The 21,908-nt window shown below is 44.0% G+C and overlaps 2 protein-coding genes and 1 non-coding gene across 7 annotated transcripts in view; 2 read left to right on the plus strand and 1 right to left on the minus strand.

The window, feature by feature from the left end:
• The window catches only part of sorbs2a (sorbin and SH3 domain containing 2a), a 40,229-nt gene extending 28,178 nt beyond the window's left edge, over positions 1 to 12,051 (plus strand). For all 5 annotated transcript variants that reach the window (XM_086119416.1, XM_086119417.1, XM_086119419.1 and 2 more), the window contains 10 exons: positions 1,007 to 1,188; positions 1,383 to 3,038; positions 3,497 to 3,576; positions 3,726 to 3,823; positions 4,028 to 4,142; positions 4,223 to 4,351; positions 4,748 to 4,951; positions 8,502 to 8,539; positions 8,647 to 8,753; positions 9,052 to 12,051. In XM_086119416.1, coding sequence (XP_085975542.1) covers positions 1,007 to 1,188; positions 1,383 to 3,038; positions 3,497 to 3,576; positions 3,726 to 3,823; positions 4,028 to 4,142; positions 4,223 to 4,351; positions 4,748 to 4,951; positions 8,502 to 8,539; positions 8,647 to 8,753; positions 9,052 to 9,116 — 2,674 coding nt within the window. In that variant the 3' untranslated portion in view covers positions 9,117 to 12,051. The remainder of the gene's footprint in view (positions 1 to 1,006; positions 1,189 to 1,382; positions 3,039 to 3,496; positions 3,577 to 3,725; positions 3,824 to 4,027; positions 4,143 to 4,222; positions 4,352 to 4,747; positions 4,952 to 8,501; positions 8,540 to 8,646; positions 8,754 to 9,051) is intronic.
• A 1,140-nt stretch (positions 12,052 to 13,191) lies between these two features.
• On the plus strand, positions 13,192 to 20,919 carry LOC147199830 (PDZ and LIM domain protein 3-like). The gene is made up of 7 exons (XM_086119424.1): positions 13,192 to 13,350; positions 17,131 to 17,282; positions 17,695 to 17,773; positions 18,002 to 18,189; positions 19,304 to 19,431; positions 19,606 to 19,717; positions 20,563 to 20,919. The coding sequence occupies exons 1-7, from the start codon at positions 13,258 to 13,260 to the stop codon at positions 20,732 to 20,734; spliced, it is 924 nt and encodes a 307-aa protein (XP_085975550.1). The 5' UTR covers positions 13,192 to 13,257; the 3' UTR covers positions 20,735 to 20,919.
• Positions 20,920 to 21,783: 864 nt separating this feature from the next.
• On the minus strand, positions 21,784 to 21,854 carry trnag-gcc (transfer RNA glycine (anticodon GCC)). Its single transcript has one exon. It is a non-coding gene; the product is annotated as a tRNA-Gly (tRNA).
• Positions 21,855 to 21,908: the final 54 nt, after the last annotated feature.

The raw sequence follows: 21,908 nt of genomic DNA on the forward strand, positions 1-21,908 counted from the left end.
CTTGTCAACAGCACTGCTCCATGGTCGGTTTGAGTGCTGTGCTCTTGTCCTTGGTATTGCTCCCCTTTTGCTGACATTTCGGTGTTAATATCAGGCTTTATTTGCTCGCATAAGTCAAGACAACGAGTTTTATATCTTCCTTGCCATCCGAACCAGAATAAGCATATTGAGTCTGCCCTTCACCACTTATCCTTACACCTCCTCCTTGCTCCATCCTTCCCTTGTCCTTCTCCCTTTCCCTTCGCCCTGATTATTAACTCCCAAGTGAGCAAAAATAGGATGTGATGACTCGGTTGAGTCGTTCTCAATAGAAAGCTCACATGTGGCTTTTTAAAGGAGCACTAAAAGAAGTCAATGCTGTACTGTGAAAAGAAAAAAAAATTCTCCCCACTGAGTCAGTTAACCAAATTTTGTATACTGGTCCATCAAGACTAGGCTCAGAACTCATGCCTGAAAAGGCACAGAAAGTAAGCTGGTTTTTTTTTTTTTTTTTTTTTTTTTTTTTTTGCAGTTGCATAGAACCAGGACTCTAATGGGAAAATATTAAGAATATACACTTGTGTTTGGCACCATCCTCGGATCACCATCACTTTCCAGGAAACCCGAAAAAATAGCGCGTTTGTCGAACAATTCTGTCATCATACAAAGCAAGCCATTTTTGACACTTTTGAATCTCAATAATATGTAAAAAAATAAATAAAAATAATAATAATTGCGCTGACATGTGGGGATTTACCAGTAGTATTGATTTGTGGAAACTTTTAAAAAATTTTTTGCCTGAAACATCTCCTCAGGATTCTCCCTCATTGAACACATCATTCAATTCGCGACTTTGCGATTAGCCATGAAAACGGGGGCTGTGAAGGCTCATTCATTGCTTTTTACAACTAAACATCCGTTTCCAGTTCCCATCTCGCATGCGCAGTGTGTCCCGATACTTTCAGTGCATTCATATTGCATTTATGCGTAAAGGACATCGTTGTCATGACTGACCGCCATGTTGCAGCGCTGCCAACGACTACAGAAAGAGAAGGAAGTCTGAGCCTGCTGGCTCCCAGGCAAACGCTCAGTTCTACTCTGGCCGAGCGGCAACGTCACCCAAAGCGCCCGACGCCGGCAGCTCCGCCGGCGGCACTCTCAAGAAGTCCGTCGTTCGCTCCTCGCCGTCCTCGCCCTCACGCACCAAAGGTACACACTTGGAAAGATTCCCAGTTTGCCTCTCGTGTGTTTCAATTGTGGAAGCTTTCCCTCCCTCCCTCCCTCCCTCCCTCCTTTCTTGGTCGCTATGACTGCTTAACATGCTTTCCTGCTTCTTCTTCTCTCCCACCACGCTGCTCTCTTGCGGGACGTCTTTTAAAAATACAAACAAAACAAAACAAAAGGTGGGGCCGCATGCGTCATGTATTCCAACACTTTGACCTCTCCGGGTCCTTGCCAGCATTCATCCCTGCCCCGCGTTGCTACCTGTCGCACGGAGGAGGCGCCGGCGTCATCCTCCGAGGAGGCTCCGGCGCCTCCGCCGCCCAGCAGCAAACTCAGGTCCCGTAGCTGCGACGACTTGCTGGGCGACCGTCCGGGCCAAGGCCGTGCCTGTCGCTCGGAAAGCGCCGGCTCATTGCTGTGCAGCCAACCTGACTCCGACGGCTCCGTGGGCTCGGCACCCCGCCTCCGCCGCCGGCTGCCACATGACTCGCCGGGCTTTCTCAAGCTTTACCGCAAGATGCACCACATCGACAGGGCCCACCTGATCCCGTCCGAGGTGATCCGGTCGGTCCGCGCCCGCATCCTGGAGCTGGAGCAGCAGCCCCATCTGCACCTGCACCCGCTCTCCCCTTGGGCACCCTCTGGCGGCTCGGAAGTGCCGCGCGACAACGTGCCCAACCGCATCTCCGCTTTTGAGAGTCTCATCGAGAAGTCCAAATCCATGCCTAACTTGGGAGACAACGAGGTGGCGTCGGGCGCCACCACGCCGGGCGGCTCGTCCCGAGCGAGCAGTGGCGGCGGCACCCCTAGCTTTCCAAAACGCCGCTTCTCCATCGAGTCTCTCCTGGAGGAGGACGACAGTGGCAATGGGCTGCCGACTCCCGCCACGGATCACTCGCGTAAACCTCGCAGCCCGCCTGAGGGTCAACCTCGTGTGGGGCCAGAGCCCGACCGCGCGGCCTCCTACTTGGCTCCGCCCGTCCCGCGGGTGCCGCGAGCTGACTACTCCGACAGCGAGCAGGACGCCATCGCCTCAGACCTCAGTGACTTCATCCAGGTGGAGGGCTCTTCGTTTTGCAGCGAGAGCGACTTTGACCACTGCTCGCTGACATCCTCGGAGAGCTTGTACGGCTCCGCCACGCTGCACCACCACCTCCGCCATCACCACCGCCACCACCCCGGTCACCAGAGTGTTGGCCAGAGCCAGGGCTACCAACATAGACACCTCATTAGTTCATGCAAGGGTCGCTGCCCGGCTTCTTACACCCGCTTCACCACCATGCTCCGCCACGAGCGACAGCGAGCGCGCCAGGACCCCCGGAGGCCTCAGCCGTCGAGTCGCAGCAGCCGCTCTCTGGTCCAGAGCTCCGAGTCCCAGCAGTCCATGTCCAAGCTGGCCTATCTGGTCAGCCCAGTGCCTTTCCACAAGAAAAAGAGCTGCGGCGGCGGTCACAGTCGCGGAAGCAGGCCAAAATCCAAGCAGGCCATCTACGAAGCGCTGGACGCCGCCCTGAGGGACATCTACGAGCACATCCGAGCCGAGCGGGGCCGCCGAGGCGCCGGGACCCCCGACGACAGCATCCTGAGGAGAATACTCTCCGAGCTGCTGCCCAGCGTGCCCGAAAGAAGCTCTTCGTTGCCCGGAAGGAGGAGGTGTTGGCACGAGGCCGGCCCGGACGGGTACACTTCGTACGAGGGCGAGCCACCCGCGTCACGGTCGCATTCTCCCCGGCTCCAGTCGCCAGTCAGTGCCTGTTACGGACGCCGCTTGGATGCCGCCAACTGTAATGAGTACGGGGAGGAGCATGCCAATGGAAATGGTGTTTTTTATTCAGGTGGAGATGACGCAGTCACATCATTTGCTCTTTGTCCTCTTCACCATCTTGGTCACATTCTTGTGCTTTTTTTTTTTTTTGTTGACGTACTGAAATCAAGTGTTTCCGCTGTAAATTCACCAATGCTATTCACGGTGCTGCTCGGTTGGGGGTTCACCGTATGAACCTACCCGAGTGGAGTCGTACAATTCCTGCCCATCTGTTTGTAATGTACGTCACCAATCATTTTGAATGTCTCCCCTTGCCCCCTTCGTGTTTCTCGCTTTATTTTTTTTTAGTAATTTTGTTGGCTCAAATGTGTGTCTGTCATATTTTGCCAACTCCAGACATCCATTTTAATGTACTTGTTGGAATGACATCATTTGCCGTATCGCGAGCATGCCCATTGTTGTTCCTGTTGGCAGTGCTATGCTAACTGCGCTAACTTTGCGTGCCGTTTTGTCTCTCGCCAATCGCAGACCAGGATGTGCCCAGGAGTTATTCCACCATGGACGGCCGGCACACACCCCAGAGTCGAAGAGCCACACCTGACAGAGAGGTAGGACCCATTTATCGCACCCCCCCCCCCCCCCCCAAATGACAACAAGCAGCTCAGTGAACATTAGCATGATTGGTTTCGTTGTTACGGTGTTTATTTCTGGTAATACTCGATGCTTTTCTTCTGTCTCCCATTTTTACTCCCTCCAGGTATCCCATAAACAGATGACCCAACTTATTCTGTTCTCTCTCCTCCATCAGAAGCAGCCCGCCCGAGCTATTTACGACTTTAAGGCGCAGACGGCTAAGTGAGTACAGTTTGAAGCATGAACTCGTAAAACCGACGCGTCAGCGTGTGGCCGTTCACTCCATTAAACTTTACGTGTAGTTTTTACGTATCCCACCATCACACCCGAATGGCTTTGACTGTGCCTGTGCTATTCATACACCGCATGGCCTACACCGAATAAATCCCAGTCCATTACGCTCGAAATAACCCGACTGCATTACAGGGAGCTGACGTTCAAAAAAGGCGATGCGGTCAACATCATCAGGCAGATCGACAGCAACTGGTACGAAGGCGAGCACCGAGGCCGGGTCGGGATATTCCCGATCGCTTACGTGGAGGTGGGCGTGCGACGAGCAAAAATCACCGACCGCGCGTGTGGCATTATCCAGGCTTCACACTCGTACTTATGTGTCTTTAGAAGATGACGTCTTCGGAGAAGTCGCAGCCCAGCCGCCCGCCTCCACCCGCCCACGTCAGGGAGATCGGCGAGGCCGTGGCTCGTTACAACTTCAACGCTGACACAAACGTCGAGCTGTCTCTCAGAAAGGTGGCTTGAGTACACCCTCGACCTCATGCCACTCAATCGCATATAAAACGAATCCGATGCATCGATACTTTGTATTTTCGATACCTGTCTGTTCTCATGAGCGTCACGGGTGAGTTGGAATCTGTCCTAGCTGGCTTTTGGCAGCCAAAGCGGGGTACGCAATGGACTGGTTGCAAGTCAGCAGCACTCCCCTCGCTACTTTGATGCGATACGATACCATCCATTCCGTACCCCGCTTGTCCTCATTTAGGTTATTGTTCATTGTACTCTGTTCCGTATGCGAGCTGACTTTTGCCGAGAGAATTCCACACACCTAGGACTGGTTGCCAGTTCAATCACACATAAGGTTACTCCAATATACAGTGTAGAATGTGCGTGTGTGTGTGTGTGGTACAGGGCGAAAGGGTGATCGTGATCCGGCAGGTGGACCAGAACTGGTACGAGGGCAAGATCCCAGACACGACCAAACAGGGCATCTTTCCCGTAGCCTATGTGGACCTGCTCAAGCGCTCGCCCTCCAAAGCAACTGCCCACCACCTCCACCACGTGGACCCCCACGGAAACCATGGCAACAGGACGCCCATCTCCACGCCCATCAAGGTAAGGAAATGTCACCACAATACTCGGATCGATGAGAAGCAACGTTGGCACATGTCCAGTGGAACCTCTGCGTACTTTTCCGTTGACTTTCTCCCCTCTCTTCCACTTCCCCCCCATCATGAAGCCTTCCTCACTTCTCCCGCCTCCATCCCCCACCCCCACCCCCTCCCGCGACCACCCATCTTCCCTGCTGTCAAGGCCTAACCTGCGGGCAGTCACCCACGAGTGGCTCTCCCTCACCGTGGACGCCCCTCCGCCTCGCTCCCTCTCGGCCACGCCCGCGACCCCCATGCCGCCCCCTCTTCCCGGTCACCTTGCGCAGTTTCTCGACGAGCCTCTCTCCGCCTCGCCCGAGTATCTCTCCGGCGTTTTAGGTCCGCTGGCTCCTTCTCGCGCGCGCGAGCCTTTGCGCGGGGCGAAGTCGAGCGAGTCGCAGAGAGCGATGTGGGAGTCGTCGACGTCACCGAGCCGCTTTGACGGTCAGCTCCGTGTCGCAGACCCTTACGACGAGCCGCTGTCTGTGATTTTGGATGAACAAGCTCAGTCACCGGTGTATTTCACCGCAAAACCCCGATTTCATGAAGCTCAGCCGGCAGCAAAACCCCGAGCAATAAAATCAGCAGAACGAGACTGCGTGACTGCTCGCGTCCTGAAGGAAGCCCCGGTTGAGTCTCAGAGGCCCCCATCAAAAAGAGGAAAGGCGTTTATCGAGTTATTCATTCAGGAAGAAGATGAGGAGGCTAGAGAGGAGGAGGAGGAGGAGGAAGAGGTTTTGACAGGGAAACTCGGTACACAGGTAGAGCATTTGTGACCTTTCATTTAAACGGCCCAGTTTCCACCAAGCAGTACAGTTTCGGGGTACGCTTTTAAAATGATCACCGCGTTACTTTGTTCTCTTTGTTTTGTAGCTTTACTCGACGAAGGCTTGATTGGTGAGTTTTAAACCGTACTGAACTGTACTGCTAGGTGGAAACACGGTGGAAGAATGAGAAAGCTGCAGAAGCTTGGATAAGACATGGAGGAAAATAGTTTTCATGTTTCACATTTCAATTTTATTACAAAAGTAGATGCAAATCGTGGCGTCACACTAGAACTTCCGGCATGTACCGTACCTTGTTTGTAGACGCTAAATGAAAAGGTGTTGGTCTTAAATTTAAATTTAAACATTTCTTGTCTTGAATCTTTACGTATATAAATGAACAATAATACAAAATATTCATATTTATTTGGATCCTCAATGTGTTTTTAAATTCGAAATAAATTCACCATGAAACAAATGTAAACATACAAATAATAAAATCACTGAATATACAAACAATAAGAAGAATTTTTTCATCCAATCCAAATTTATGCTGACTAATGAAAATGATTGGAATGAGTAATAAAAGACACGTTTTGTTTTGTTTTAATCAAAATATTTTCCTCCATTTCTCCTTCGCCATCTCATATTTCAATTCGATTGAAGTTGTGCACTCAGTGTTGTGTGTCATTGCCCGCCCCCACTAGGCTGACGTCTGTCCCCCCGCTCACTCACCCTCTCCTCCCGCCGGCCCGCCGTCACCCTCTTCGCTGCGACCCTTGAACTCTCCCCCGTCCCGCCCCCCGCCCCTGCCCATCTTCTCCACGTCGCCTCCCGTCTCGCCCTCTTCCTCCGCGTCCCCCCTCCACTCGCCGGAGCCCCTGACTCCCCCCCACTCCACCACATCACCCTCGTCCACCTCCCCACCGCTCCTCACTTCCCGCCACTCCCCTCCCGCGATCCCCCACCTGGGCCGTAGGTCCCCCAAGTTGAAGGTAAAGCGGAGTCAGGGTGTTGCTGCCAATGGATTCTAACAGTTGCTGTTGCTGGTTTGGGAATGCGGAATGGATTTATCCGTTTGTAGCAAGCGGCAGTGGGCCTCATAGAGTGGCTAGTAACAGGATTTACCTTGCATTTGTGCAAATCGGTTTTTCTAATATCAAAAGATGCCATTTATGTTTTTATGTTAAAAATATAGCTTGATCTGAGTTTGCAATGATAGTGCTGATTATGCAGAAGGTATAAAATAATATGCTTTACGTTTACTTGATCATTAATTGTGTTTACTTGGGGGTTCGGTCTCCGTTTGTACGAAAGCATTTTTCTCAGATTTAATTCGACACTTATTTTTGCTCACGCTTTTTTTTTTCTTTCAACTCGCCACCGTAAACCTCAGCTGCTATACAGCTGCCACGTGGACTCTGCAGGCAGCATGTTTTGTGGTTATGAAGTCCACGGCGACGCGTGGCCGTATCATGTCGTCATATTGACAGTGTGAATTCATACAGAGTGTGACGTGCAGTCTAACGCATTTTGTCCACTAACACAAACGGCTGTGTAGTTAGTAGATCGTACGTTTGTGCCGACGGTGGTCGCATCGGGATGTTTTTGGTGATTGGCGGCCTTTGGCATGTTAGCGTTTGGCTTTGAATGTTCTCGCCATGACAGCGAGTAGCTTGGCGTTGGTTGCTATGGAAGCCGAGACAGACATTTTGCCTTCTTTGTATGCCCGCCGAGCAGGATCCAGTCGTGGGTGGAAAACCGCCTCGTAGCCCCGTCTTGTCTCGGAGGCCCGCTAGAGGTCGAAGGGTAGGGCGACTCGTCTTTTGTCTCTTGGGGAACTCTGCTGACTGGAACTGTCGCGTAAATTTGGGTTTTATGAAGGGATCTCCAAGAATCCAGAATTATTTCCCTCAAGCAGATGCTTGTTGCTGAGAAATTCTTCGCCTCCTCATGATATGTCATTCTTTCTCCATACATGCCCAAGAATAGGACTGCATTCTAATCAAATGTCATGATGTTCTTTGTTGTTAATATAAAAAGTGTTTATTTATGTGGAGAAAATATTTTTTTAAACTCAATCCCTTTGCAATTCAACTCAACGTTTGTTGTACGGCACTTTACAAACACCCACAGCTGCACACAAAGTGCTGTACATGAAGTCTAAAACTATCAAACATAATGTCATATATTATTGGTAGATAATATAATTTTTGGGGTAATTTTCCACAATTACAGTATTTACAGTGTTCTGTGAATTATTACTCCGTTATAGTAAAACAAATATATATATATATATATATATATATATATATATTTCAAAAATAATCATTTATATTTTGACAATTTTTTTTTTTTTTTAAATTATCAATATTTTTAATCCACATTTTGGGGAGCAATGCCGTCATATTGTCGATGATTTTATTTTTGTAATCAGTTTTGCCACAAATTAAAAATATATATATATGCATTTCCATTGGGTGGACACATTTTTCTCTTTAACAATTTGCTTGACACATTAAAATTCACATAAATATAAAAAACATTTCCAAAATATATTTTTGGTGAGTCCCTCATTGTTTGAGTCAATGTAATATAGATACAGTATATATATTTTTTGCTTCGGTCCTCTGTATGCATCAGCTTTACTGATGCCGTGCTATCTTATGTTCTGTTTTCATGTTTCTCTCTCTCTCTCTGTCAAAATATTCCTGAAACCCAGATTTCTAACCCATTTTCTTTCTTTTTCAGCGACTAGTCCAGGAAGCTCTCCACGGCGGGGGAGACCCGTAAGTCATGTTCACACTGCAAGTTTCTGTTGTGTAATTTGGACGCGAGTAAGCCAATTAAGTGCTGACCCAAGAGGGTTGTGAACGATTGATTGTTTGTCACGTAGCTTCCAGGCCGTGTACAACTACGCGCCGCGCAACGAAGACGAGCTGGAGCTGAGGGAGGGCGACATCGTCGACGTGATGGAGAGGTGTGATGACGGATGGTTTGTTGGTAAGCAAAGACAAACAAGATGATTTATTATTATCATTAAAACTATATGTATTATTCAAATGATCCATTCACCAGAGTATCGACAAAAACAAACCACAACAGCAGACGAGCACAATAGCAGCCTAAATAACACACTTGCACAAATTCAAGGCTGTCAGTATCACATATTTTTACATTCACTTATTCTTCGGATTATTCCGTCGATGAATCAAATCATCTCAGCCCGACCTTTTTTTGCCCAAAGATCTACTGTTCACATATGCCCGTCACATTTTAACGTTCTCTGTTGTATATGAAGGGACGTCTCGTCGAAGCAAGTTGTTTGGAACCTTCCCAGGAAACTACGTGAAGCAGCTAGCGTGAATGATTCCCCGCCCCGCCCGCCTTCGCACACGAGTGTGTGTCTGTGCGTTTGTGGATGGCGGCGCAGCTCTCACTAGCCATCTTCAACCGAAGACCTCGTTAGTACCAATTTTTTGTTGTTGTTGTTTTGAACTCTTTTTACTCCTGTTTTTATGGTCACGGACAAGCCGCAAAATGACAACGATGAGGAAAAAAAATTATTCTGTGTTGGTGTGCTGCATCACACTTTTTTTTGGGGGTCGTCAGTTTCATACCCCAAAGACATTCAACAATGAATCATGTGCTATATTACATGCGCAAATCTCACCCGTTCACCTTCACCGCTAGCGTTGATGCACTTTAACCAATTTGTGTTTGTTTGTTTCATGTCAGAGTTCACCTCAGAAAAGTGTCAGTATCGGAGGGCTTGCCACTTTTTCAAAGTTTGTATTTATTAGCGCTCCAACACTAAGGGATGACTGTAGTATCTTTTTTTTTTTTGGTTGTTGTTGCTTTATTTATGATTATTCAATAACACAACCAAACCAAGATAAATCAGGAGGCATCCCAGAGCATTTGGAAAATCAACAAAACCGATCAGTTCAGCCATTTTCAATTTGCGTTTTTCCATTGGTTCATTTAACCCCAAGGAGCGCGTGACCCAAGATGGCGGCATGCACGTTGATGGCGACGTCCTTAGTTACGGGTCAGCGCGTCGTATCCTTCCAGCAACGAGGCAGCCAATCATATTCTTCTTTCTGCTCCGTCAGCAACATTTGGAAGCCAGAGCTTCCGAGTCTTTATACAGTATATATCCAACACAAGATCTCCGGTTAATGAAACAGACTTTGGAATTACGACTGGCTGGAAATCGCTCTGTTTACAACTGGGGTGTTTTATTTCTCACCGAAGCTTGGTTGAATCCATGCTCACCTGCAGCTATCCGGCCCCCTATCATCAAAAAAAAAAAAAATCAGAGAGGAATAGAAATATAGACTGACTGTTGTAATTCCTACAACAATACCTGATTCGGGTGTACCATGAATCCCCTCAAATTAAAAGTGTAAGTCTGCAATTAAAGCACATTTTCTTCATTTAATTTGAAACCCGGCGTGATGGTGTTTAGATTAAAAAAAAAAAAAAAAAAAAGACGACAATTTGTGCGTTCGTGTCCCGTGAATGAAGAGTGGCAAATCACTTCATGCACAAGCTGAGCTCATTCACACAGAGAGTAAATAAGGCACATAATCGTAACTCGATCCATATTACATTTGGATTATGATGCATCCAAGTCGATGTGCATCATACAAAACCTATTTAATAATTTGAGCTTTTATGAAGGAGAGTTAATGATCAGATCGGTGTTTCCAACTTGTGGAGCGAAGACATGTGCGAAAGAAGAACTTCACGGGAAACCGTCAAATAAAAATGACAAAATACATATGCAGACTGAAATAATGATCTGGTCTCAGTTTAGTACTGACTCAAGTGTGAAGTTTAGGCTAGCATTGTTTGAACCCAATGATGATGTATTTGCTGGCAACCATGACTTATTCTGTTGTATGAACGGCAACAGACGGACACACAAGTTGCTTGTACGTTTTGCCATCCAAGTGAAGAGAAGAAGCCTGCCACCATATGCCACTGGCGCAGATAAAAAAACAAGAATCATTTAAATAATAATTTTATACTTAGAAAATATTATATTATAATAAAAAATAAATATAATTTTAATAATAATAAAATAAATACTCAGAATATACACTTTCATGTTTAACTTGAAGATTTGTTTTTTAAGTCACGCATACCGAATCCAAAACCGTGAGCACAAGAGTGAGAGCGGAACCGAACCGTGGACTTAGTGAACCATTCCACCCCTAATATTTTTTTTTCTTACATTCTAATTGCAAATTTTCAAGGGAAAATTCAACGAGAAAGTATGAATTACATTTTTAAATAATCTTTTTTTTTTTTGGTCTTACAGTGACAAAGATTTTTTTTTAATCTTCATACGAAACACATTTTTTACAACTGAAAATTGCAAAGGTTTTAGGGTTTGTTTGGGTTTTTGTGACAAAATTTGGGGATTTTCCAGATTTCTTTGAAAAAAATCAGTAACAGAAGTTCTTTTTGTTTCTTTTTTCATACAAAAAAAATTGGCGAAAGTACATTTTAAATTGCACAGTGGCGATATACAATCGTGTGATAAGCATTTTTGTTTTTATTATTATTATTACTTGTGTAACTATTTCCAGTAAAAGACATCTTCTGTCAGTGTAGTTACTGTTTTTTTAATACAAAAAAATGTGTTTCAGAATGATGTGTTTTAACTCAAAATTTAGTTGCTTGTTATTTGTCAACTATACAGTCGTGTGCTAATTAAGACAAGCTGCCATGGATTGTAGGCTGTCAAATTTAGTTATAGAGAGTACATAAATTGGCAGGTTTTCCACCAAGGGGCGGTTATAAATACCATATATTTAAAACCACATTTTAGCTGAGATGTCGCACAAAGGATTTTTTTTTGTTTTTTTTTTGGACACCGACTTTCGTTGAAGCACCTTAAGATATATTATTATCATAAATTCACATTGTGTTGCTCACATTTCTGTTTTATTTTTTTCCAATCATTTTCTGTTATCAGCGTTCACCTGCTTTATTAAAAACACACTCTTGGTTTTATTCATATTTCTTCTTTAGCCATCGTTCTTTTGAATTAACAGCGGCATCTTGTGGGTGTGTTTTGAACACAATTTTTATTTGTGACTGAACACCGCCTTAAAAATAAAAAACTAGCTTGATAGCCATGTAACATGTCAAATGCAAAAAAAAAATGTAGTGAAAACAGCTTATTGTAAACAAATCACACATGCACACACAAGTGTCAAATATTTCTACTTTGCATTTTACAGGGCTGTATTATTATTATTAATAAACGCTTAGATTTATGATCTTATTCCATTTATTGTTCTTTGTGAAATGTCAGATTTGCTTTTTGAATTGTCATTTTTCTCGTTTTAACACTATGAGTTAACATAAAAAGAAAAGAAAAAACATTGTGGTTCAACATTAGTCGTTCACTGCAAAGGAGAAAGAATACGTTCGATTTGAGTTTTATTGTATTGTCTGTCTACATGTATTGCTGTGTTCGGTGCATACCTTAAAGCAGGGGTGTCAAACTTATTTTGGTCGCGGGCCACATTGTCGTTACGGTTTCCCTCGGAGGGCCATGATGAATTTTGGGAAACCTTAAAAATGTTTAATCCCCTCCACATATGACATACACAGCCAGCGCACAACAAATTGATGAAGAACTAGTTTTAAAACCAGAAGTCAAGATTAATGACTGTTATTGTGGATTACCTATGCCAATTTAAAATTTTGGTTCAGATTTTAGCAAGCATCATGGAACTTGACATGCTTGATTTGCTTTCGCGGGCCACATACAATGATGTGGCGGGCCAGATCTGGTCCCCGGGCCTTGACTTTGACACCAGTGCGTTAAAGGATTAGCATTGCAACATTCATGCTATTTAGCATTAGCATTAGCTATCGAACCATGGCTCGAAAAAGTCGCACGTTGGGTCATTTGTGTCTCAAGGTGCCATTACAACACTAAATTTTGTCACCAAGTTAAGCTGTTTTGGATCCCATATGAACCAAAACGCAAAGTAGAAATCCAACAACATTAAGAAAATATCCCGTGAGGCGACTTTGTAGAAGGATTGGGTGGAAGGATGCTGGGCGGCTCTCCAAGGTGGTGAGGAGGGGACGTTCTAGCTGGCCCACAATGTTCCTGCAGGACCTCTGAGCAAAAGTGGGCAGACCAAAAAAGGAGAGGAGTGAAGAGGGAGGGTGGGGGGGGCACCAGACTATAAACTGTTTGGGGATGATTTCTGGTGTGTGCGTGTGTGTGTGTGTGTGTGTGTGTGTGTGTGTGTGTGTGTGTGTGTGTGTGTGTGTTCAACCATCCTCACAGCAGTTAAGTAGAACAAGTACTACACGTACAGCGCAGCCAAATAACTGCCCAATGGACTTCCTATTTGGGGGTGGGACCATGTCATGACCCCCCCCCCCCAAGCTGGCCCCTCCCTTGCTCTTCGATATCATAGCACTCTCAGACTCCCCTCAGTGTGTCAGGACGTCGCCGTTGAAAGGGGCCATGCCGTTCAAGGTGGTCCTGAACGGGCCAGCCCCCTGGGGCTTCCGTCTGGTGGGCGGCAAGGACTTCAACCAGCCACTGACCATCTCCAGGGTGAGTTTGGAATTTGATTCTTTGCTCTTTTCTAGAATCTAAAAAGTTCCTTTGGAAATGAATTGAGGTGGCGAGGGATTATGGGGGGGCGGGGTGGCTTACAAAAAAAAATGTGACTTTGCACCTGTGCCACTGTGTTTGCTGTAGGCTTAGATACAAATAGCAGCTTACGTTACACTCTCACACGCACACACACACACACATACCAATGGAGTGGATATAAAAAGTCTACACACCCCTAATTCAAATTCCACGTTTTGATGATTCAAGAAGATAAAACCAAGAAAAATAATCCTCCCTCACCCACGCATTCTGCCATGAAAGTAAGCAAGGAACTCAAGAAAAAATATTTTACGAGGAAATCAAAACTCACGGTACTAATACAACTGAACTTTATTCAGGGTTAAACAGGCACTTTAGATGGCTGATTCTTCTCTAATAAAGTTTGAATTTGATTACCGGTAGTTCATTCTGAGCGCAGCTACATCCCCCTTATAAGAGGGTGTGTACACTTGTGCAACCACCTTTATTCTTTCAAATGAGTTGCACGGGTTCTTGGTCACATTAACGCTGGCAAGTTTTGTCTTGTTTTATCTTAGTCTCTTTTTTTGGAGTACCACAAAAACCTGGCATTTGAACCGGGGTGTGTAGACTTTTTAAAAAAAAAATTGTAAGCACATGTGGTGTGTGGGTTATCAAAATATGACCATTTGGCCATAGGGATTTTCGGTAAAATATGTTCATTTTCCCCGAACGGACGGCGTATTTCCGTCTCCGTTTATAGAACATCACCGCACAATTTGATATGTCCGACAACAAACACGGTAGCCTGGAAGAAGATGAGCAGATACTTTTCGGAAGTGGCGAGACAAAAATCTCGCATTGGTAAAACAAATACTCGACACGAATCACGTAAATTGAAACGCAACACTCGCAGCATGTACGACATGTGAAAAGTGACACAACAGCAGAAGTATAACAACTATTTAGACGCGATTCGATCTACTAATCCATCCCCAGCGCCTGCCCGCTATTTTTAGGAAAAGACATCAGGAACAACTGGAGCCATCATTTCAAGGCCACTGTGTGTGTTTGTGTGTGTGTGTGTGTGTGTGTGTGTGTGTGTGTGTGCGCGCGTGCGTGCATGTGTGTGTGTGTGTCTCCCCACTGCCTTTTTAGGACAGGAACATCACCTCCTGGTCTTTATGGGCAGCCAGTAGAATGTAAACACAAATGATTTTTTTTTTTTTCTTAAAGAGATATACACGCATTTTGATTGTGGTCAGCTTTCATAAAAAAATGTCACAACCAGTTTTAACCATTGTGCGCCCACATTTCTACAAGGGCTATGACTTTTGGGGGTGTGGCGGGGGTAAATGTGTTAACTGTCTCAGGAAAATAATAATTTTTGATTTTTTTTTTAACCTAAATTATAATGTATGTGTTAGTATGAATATTTAACCTTTTTTTCCATTTAAACATTTGGTCACAAGGTTTTTAAAGTATTCTTAAACAATTATTAACCGTCATCATCATTGTGATGCTAGGAATAGGAATAATAACACTCCATATAGTAATGATAATGGCAATAATAATAATACATTTTTTGATAATACTAATAAAATACTAGTTAGCATTAAAATTGTCTTTTTCCAACTACATTTTAAAAATTAATATATAAATGTGTTTTTAATCATTACAAAATATTTTATTGTAATTGTTCATAAAAATGGTAAAAACAAAGAAAGGTAAACAAGAAAAGATGTCTATAAATATTTTCAAGAAGGCCAATATTTTTGTGATATTTATTTTTTTCAACTGGAAAAAAGCAACGCTTAATATTATTGATACTGTCATTGTCTGTAACCTAATACGTTTCTCTCAAAGAGAAATGGTAAACTTTTTCTTTTGTAGGGGCCGGGGGGCGGGTGGGCGTTGTGTTGTCCCCACATTGGAAAGTTGTGGCTCGGGACTTGTTCCTTGGCATTTTCAACTCTGCTTTCTTTTACTTTCAATGCAAATGAGACACGTTATCACCACATCGACATAAAAAGCATGCGTCAACATCGACAGTATCTAGCTGTTAACGTACTCCTCAGTATGCGGTGGCGTTTATTTTGGAGGCCCAAGCGATCCCCTGAGGAAACATCTCCTTATTTGTTTGCCAGATGCTCGCTCATGTTCACCAGCTGCACGCTAATTTTGGCAGCATGACAGCGACAACAAAGCCTCGTATCGTCTGCATGTCTGCATTTTGTCGTGAAGATTCGGTTTGAGAGCGAACCCTGAAAATTGACGTTCACGAATGAACAACTCAATGGAAATCGTGCGGTACGTCGCGGGAAGTTTTTGCGAACCAACAAATCTCTTGTCGGGTTTGCTGACAAGTTGGTGTTCATATACCAAATATTGTTTTTGCTTCACAAATCAATATCTGTGGAAATTAGAATCACACATTGTCTTTTCTGCCCAAATTACATTCACTTTTATTTTTAGCTAATGTACAAGCAAGTGAATCGAGCTCCTTGGTGGAGATTTAAAAATAACCCAAAACAGACCTAGCAAGTAAATCCGGAGACGATGGTGGTAATTTACGACAAGTACTTTTCAAATGAGTTGCATGGAGCGAATCCAGTAAAAAGGAAGAAAGAAAACAAAAGAGGGGGGGGGACTAAACCTGTGCCCGTTTCTGACATTCCGAGCGGGAAAACATCTGATGTGTGCCATAAATCAGCACTCCCTCTTCAAGGCCTTATTTATAGTCACATGACCTCATTGTGTGTGTGTGTGTGTGTGTGTGTGTGTGTGTGTGTGTGTGTGTGTGTGTGTGTGTGTGTGTGTGTGTGCGTGTGCGTGCGTGCGTGTGTGCGCGTGCGTGCGTGTGTGTGGTAATGTAGTAAGGTCACGGCCCGGTGCATCAAGGGCCAGAATATTCTTTGGCAACCTTTGGGTTGATCTTCTGCGACCTCTCGTTAGCCTTCTCTGATCTCCAAGCAGACACTGTCTGATACAGTCTGGGGGTGCGCCAAATCTGATGAGGTTGCGTGTGTTTAAAAAAAGATTAAGAATGGATGTATAGACAGTGATGCCAGTGGAGGGCAGAATTGCAGTCCTTTTCAATTTCATTGAGAGATCAGCACAGCTTTTGAGGAGAGGACACAAATAAGAAAGATTATAACAGAGTGAGAAGCGCCAATACGTTTGAAGTCGGATATGTTTAGGCACCTTAGACTCAAACAGCATGCGTGTCATGGTAGGTAGCAGAAAATCTGTCATAATTGTTAATAAAAAGATGATGTGGATTGTGTGAGTAGCTAACACCAAAAGACATGATGGCACCATGCTGTGGGTACGTTTTTTTTTCTGGAAAAAAAAGAATTTGCCCTTCAAAGCACATTCTTGGTCTTACATTGTTGTTTTTTTACCTCCACAGAAGCAAAAAACATTGGCATCAAAGTTTGACATGTTTTTATTTCACAAAAAGGTTTTTTTTTTCTCCGCTTTTTAGTCAGAAATTGGTGCTTTGGTGAACCCAACCCATGATCTACAGCTGATTAGGAGAAAAATGGAAAAAGCTAGAGACAAAGTTTTTTTTTTTTTTTGTCAGGTGAAAGAAGAGAATCTATTCTTTGTTTTTGTAGCTTCACCGCTTATATTGTTACAGAACACAACACGCGGGGAGTCTTGAAAGTCTGGTCAAAATGGGCTCCAGTATTCCACCTTTGAAATGACTGGGAGTTCAGTAAATGAGTTTTCGGTCTCCTCTTCCTGCCATGGTAGATCACACCCGGCAGCAAGGCGTCCGTGGCCAACCTTTGCGCCGGCGACCTGATCGTGGCCATCGACGGGGCGTCCGCCGCTGACATGTTGCACTGCGACGCGCAGAACAAAATCAAAGAGGCCGCCCATCAGCTCACGCTGACCGTGGAAAGGTGAGCGGTCTCTCGTCTTATCTTCACTTTGAAAGAAAGCGCACGGAAGAGCGAAACTGCCAAATAATTGGGTGGAACTTGACGGTCTGATTCCATAGTTCTTGGCTACATTTTTTTGATCCTTCAGTTTCTTTCTTAGATGTAGCAATAATTATTATCTATAATTCATAAAGGTGTCGTGGTGGGGGCAAATTATTTTATTTTATTGATTTATTTTCAAGCAATTGTTTTATTTATCATTTCTTAAACATTGTTTAAAAAAATAATCTGGAAGAAAAATAGCAACAACAAAAAATTCTATGTCTGTCACCGCATTCTATTGTTTTATTTTTTTTGTTTTTTAAATTAATTAATTTATTTGTTTTTTTGTTTTTTGTTTTTAATGGTCAAATTGTTATTGTGGTGCTCTTAGAAGCGAAGCTAAACTGTGGTCGCCGCGGGTGACGGAGGGCGGCAGCCCCTTTAAGGTCAACCTGCAATCCGAGCCGCAGGTGAGTTGGAAAAGCTCTGAAATTAAACTTTACAGTCCCCTCCAAAAGTATTTTCACAGGTGAAACAGAGCCAAAAAAAAAAAAAAGAAGAAGAAAAGCACTCGCTAATGTCTACGTAATTAAGTTTGAATATTTTTGCAGGGGATTATCTGTCTGTCTGTTTGATGAAGTGGTTCCGTCTGCTCATGGGTTGGTCAACTTTGACCTTTTGACCTTCGATCAGCGCAGGAGTACAAGGCCATCGGCGTGGCGCACAACCGGCGAGCTCAGCCGTTCGTGGCGGCAGCTAACATTGACGACACGCATCAGGTGGTCAGCACCACTTACAACACGCCCATCGGGCTCTACTCTTCCGGAAACATCCAGGACGCCATGGAGGGGCAGATGAAAGGATTCGTGCACCCCAAGCCCGACAGGTCAACGAATGCCCTTCACCTTTCTGCGGCACAACAAAAGAAATAAAATTTATCTTAATTAAATCATAATTATTCAATCACAATATATAATTATGTTAAATTTATAAAATCATAATAATTAAATCCTTTTTATTTCTAAAACAAAATCTGCATTTTTTTTCATTAATCAATTTTTTAATACAACTTTGAAAATCCCCATAAAGGGAAATCTTGAATCATACTTTCGCCATATCATTGAAATATTTGTTAAACTGACAAAAATTCTGAAAAAGAAAACAATTTGTCAAAACCTCATATTTTTAATTGTTGAAAATTACCGCGGTGCATGTTTTGAACAGTCATTTGGGTAAAAATGTGTATTTAACTTTTATGTGCGCTCCGTTTGAATTGAATATAATATATATTATATAATAATAATATAATACGTGTGCTCATCGTTACACATTTTTAGGGACTAAAACTACGGCCTACTACGGTACTGCATTTTAACATCAAGATGGTGACTTTTTGTAGCTACTGACTGTTTTCAAAAGTTTGGTAACCACTGCCTTGTCGTTCAGTCGTCCGTCTGATGCACGATGTGTCGTTATGACGATATAAATATCCATCAATTCATGCGTTCCTGTTACCTAACCTGATGAAGAAGCAACACATCCCTTGTTCCAGGCCATTTCCTGCTTAGACGGGCCACACCGGGCATGTTGAATCGCGGTTAGTGTGTCGAGAGATGCGTCGGGTGGGCATTTTAGGACAGGTGGGATGACGCACTTTTGCACTCCTGATATGATAGACCAACATTCATTGTAGGTCACTTGCAATATATCCAAGAAATCAGAATATTGATCCGTGTATAAGGCGCATCGGATTATATGGCGTACTGTCAGCTTTTGAGAAAATTGTGTTTGGGTGTGCCTTATAGTGCGGAAAAATACGGTACGCCACTTGGAAAAAGTCATTTTAGCTGGAAAAAAAGAAAACTGAAATATAAAAATAGAATACACATAAATAAATGAATACCAATCAAAAGACTGATTGACTTATGGCACAGCGCGGGCTAAAACGTCTGTCAAATACGTGACACGCTAACATCCTTCCGTCGCCATTGTGCACACAGCCCGAGGACGTTAGCTAACATCGAGGATTCGGACGTCTATCGCATGTTGCAGAAGGATCACGAAGAACCGGGACAACCTCGACAGTCGGGATCCTTCAAGGCGCTGCAGGAATATGTCGAGAGCGACGGTCAGTTCACAACAAGTCCAGCAGGGTCAAAGTCCATTTTCGGGCATTTTGTTCAAATTTTGCGGCTGCAATCAAATGCAGGATGTGTATTTGCATGATTAAATGTAACTGTGTGAAATGATTGATTGGTGTTCTGAATTATGACCAAATGTGGTGTGGCGCGTATGGTTGCAGGCACCAAGCCCATCGTGACCAGGACAGTCAAGGCGCCCACCACCAAACCCAGCGCGCCTGCTGGAAACCTGCAGAAACTTCCCATGTGCGACAAGTGCGGAAACGGCATTGTGTGAGTGCACATTCGCACGCTATTATTATCTCACATGAGCGAATGTTATACTACTGCGATATGGAGCGAGCCCTTTCGCGAAAATTCCTGAAAAATCTGTATTCCCGTAAACAGAGTGTAATTGCGTGTGAGGCCACAAGATGGCAGTAAAGCCCTCAAAGCAAACAGGATCAGTTAGCGTCAATGTCCTAAGATATCCTATACAGCATTTGTCCCACACTGGGGAAATTTACATCAGCAAAATTGGGGGGTAGAAAGAAGAAAACCTAAGTGATTGCATGCACAAAAATAAATGTTTCAGAGAGAGCTGGACACATTTCAAAATTAGTGCAATATAAATGCATCTAGCGCAGACGCTAAATTATCGAACAAGGGTACATAAATGGCTGTATTTATTGAAATATTTATTCTGCTAAAATAAAAACAGTAAAATTATGTAATTGGATTTTTTTTAATCCATATGTATTCTCATTCCATGTTGGGCGGTTTTTTTTTTGTTTGTTTTTTTAAGTAAGACAAAAAAAAACCTTTGTATTTTTTAAATAATTTATTTCATGTTTTCAACATTTTTTTTTCATTTGTAGTCTCATTATTGACTTTGATTTACTCTCATTCATTTAAAATGCGGTCAGAGGCTTTTCAATCTTGTGACCGTATAACAAGTAGCAGCGATGGCAAAACTGTGATGACAACCCAAGAACAGGAAAAAGGACGTGGTGTACAGAGTAGCCCCAAATGTTGGGGGTCCATAAGCCGAGGAGCAGAAAGGAATGTGAGGTGAAGCCTGATTCTTTTATTTTATCCTTTTTTGATTGCGCAACTGTTTATTTCTCGTACTGGTCCAGCGGTACGGTGGTAAAGGCTCGCGACAAGTTCCGCCACCCGACCTGCTTCGTGTGCGCTGACTGCGACCTCAACCTGAAGCAGAAAGGTTATTTCTTTGTGGAGGGCCAGCTGTACTGCGAGGCCCACGCCCGGGCCAGGAGCAGGCCGCCACCTGAGAGTCACGACTTGTAGTTCAGCATCAGGCCCCGGAATGGAACTTAACACCCCCTCCCCGCCTCCCCGTGGCACAGCACCTGGCTGCCGCATTCCCGTCCGCCTAAAACGCATCACTTCCTGTTTACGATTGTCCCTATTTCCTGTTTGTGACTCATCATCCAGCCAATAAAGATGCCTCATCCTGCCCTGAATTCATCTTATCTCTTGTGATGTCACTTCAATTCAACCTTTATTTGTACTTATGTCTATATAGTACATGCTTATTTTATGTCATGATCTGATGGTATTTTTGCCCCCAATTTTTTTCACCATTTGTCTGTCAGAAATATAATTTAGGACCTTTCAACATTGGGGCTGACTGTAAAACCCCCTACATGAAGGTGGTCGTACCCGAAGGCATCCATCAGGACTAATACAATCACGCTTCTGAACTTGAAAGACAAGAAAGTCAGTGATGTTGAGTCTCTGAAGGAGCTTGCATGAGGAAGTCAAGAAAAACCCAATAAATCAAAATATATTAAATGAATCTGCACAAATATGGAGCCATTCGATGGACATGTAAGTGCTCTCTCTCTCTCTCTCTCTCCCCCCGATGAAAACAATTGAATTGCCTTTTTACATCGTTTGACCTCTATTCTTTGACCACAACAAGCTTCTTATATTTTTTGTTTGTTTGGTTTGTGTTTACAATCCTTTTGTCCTTCTGCCAGGCACACACATGGGTCAAAATAAACCCGCCACAAAGGAAGGGACAGCAAATATGATCTGGGCTACTATCTCTTACCAAGCTCCACTTTATTAGGTGTACATTCATTTTTTTATCATGGTATCATAGTTTTCCACTTTTAAGAAGCACTCGTAACAAATATTTGTGACGCAACCCGTCGAGGCAGCGCCGCTTAAACTGCAAGACAAATTGAATGTAAATCAATGTGCAACCGGTTTGCCTGTAATTTAATCAAAATTATCATTCTTTCAAACCATTAAGTATTTTAAGATGATAAAATGAGAAAAAATAAGAAACCTTAATTTGTCTTACAATGGAGAACTTCGCAAAAGTACGTTGCATTGGCCGGGAATCGAACCCGGGCCTCCCGCGTGGCAGGCGAGAATTCTACCACTGAACCACCAATGCTTTAATGATTGGAGTGTTAGGCAGTATTAAATCAGAAACGTCGCTTTTTTTTCT

The sequence above is a fragment of the Hippocampus guttulatus genome, chromosome 9 (genome assembly GCF_054856545.1).
Source record: "Hippocampus guttulatus isolate MCC_2025c chromosome 9, RoL_Hgut_1.0, whole genome shotgun sequence".
Classification (NCBI taxonomy): Eukaryota; Metazoa; Chordata; class Actinopteri; order Syngnathiformes; family Syngnathidae; genus Hippocampus; species Hippocampus guttulatus.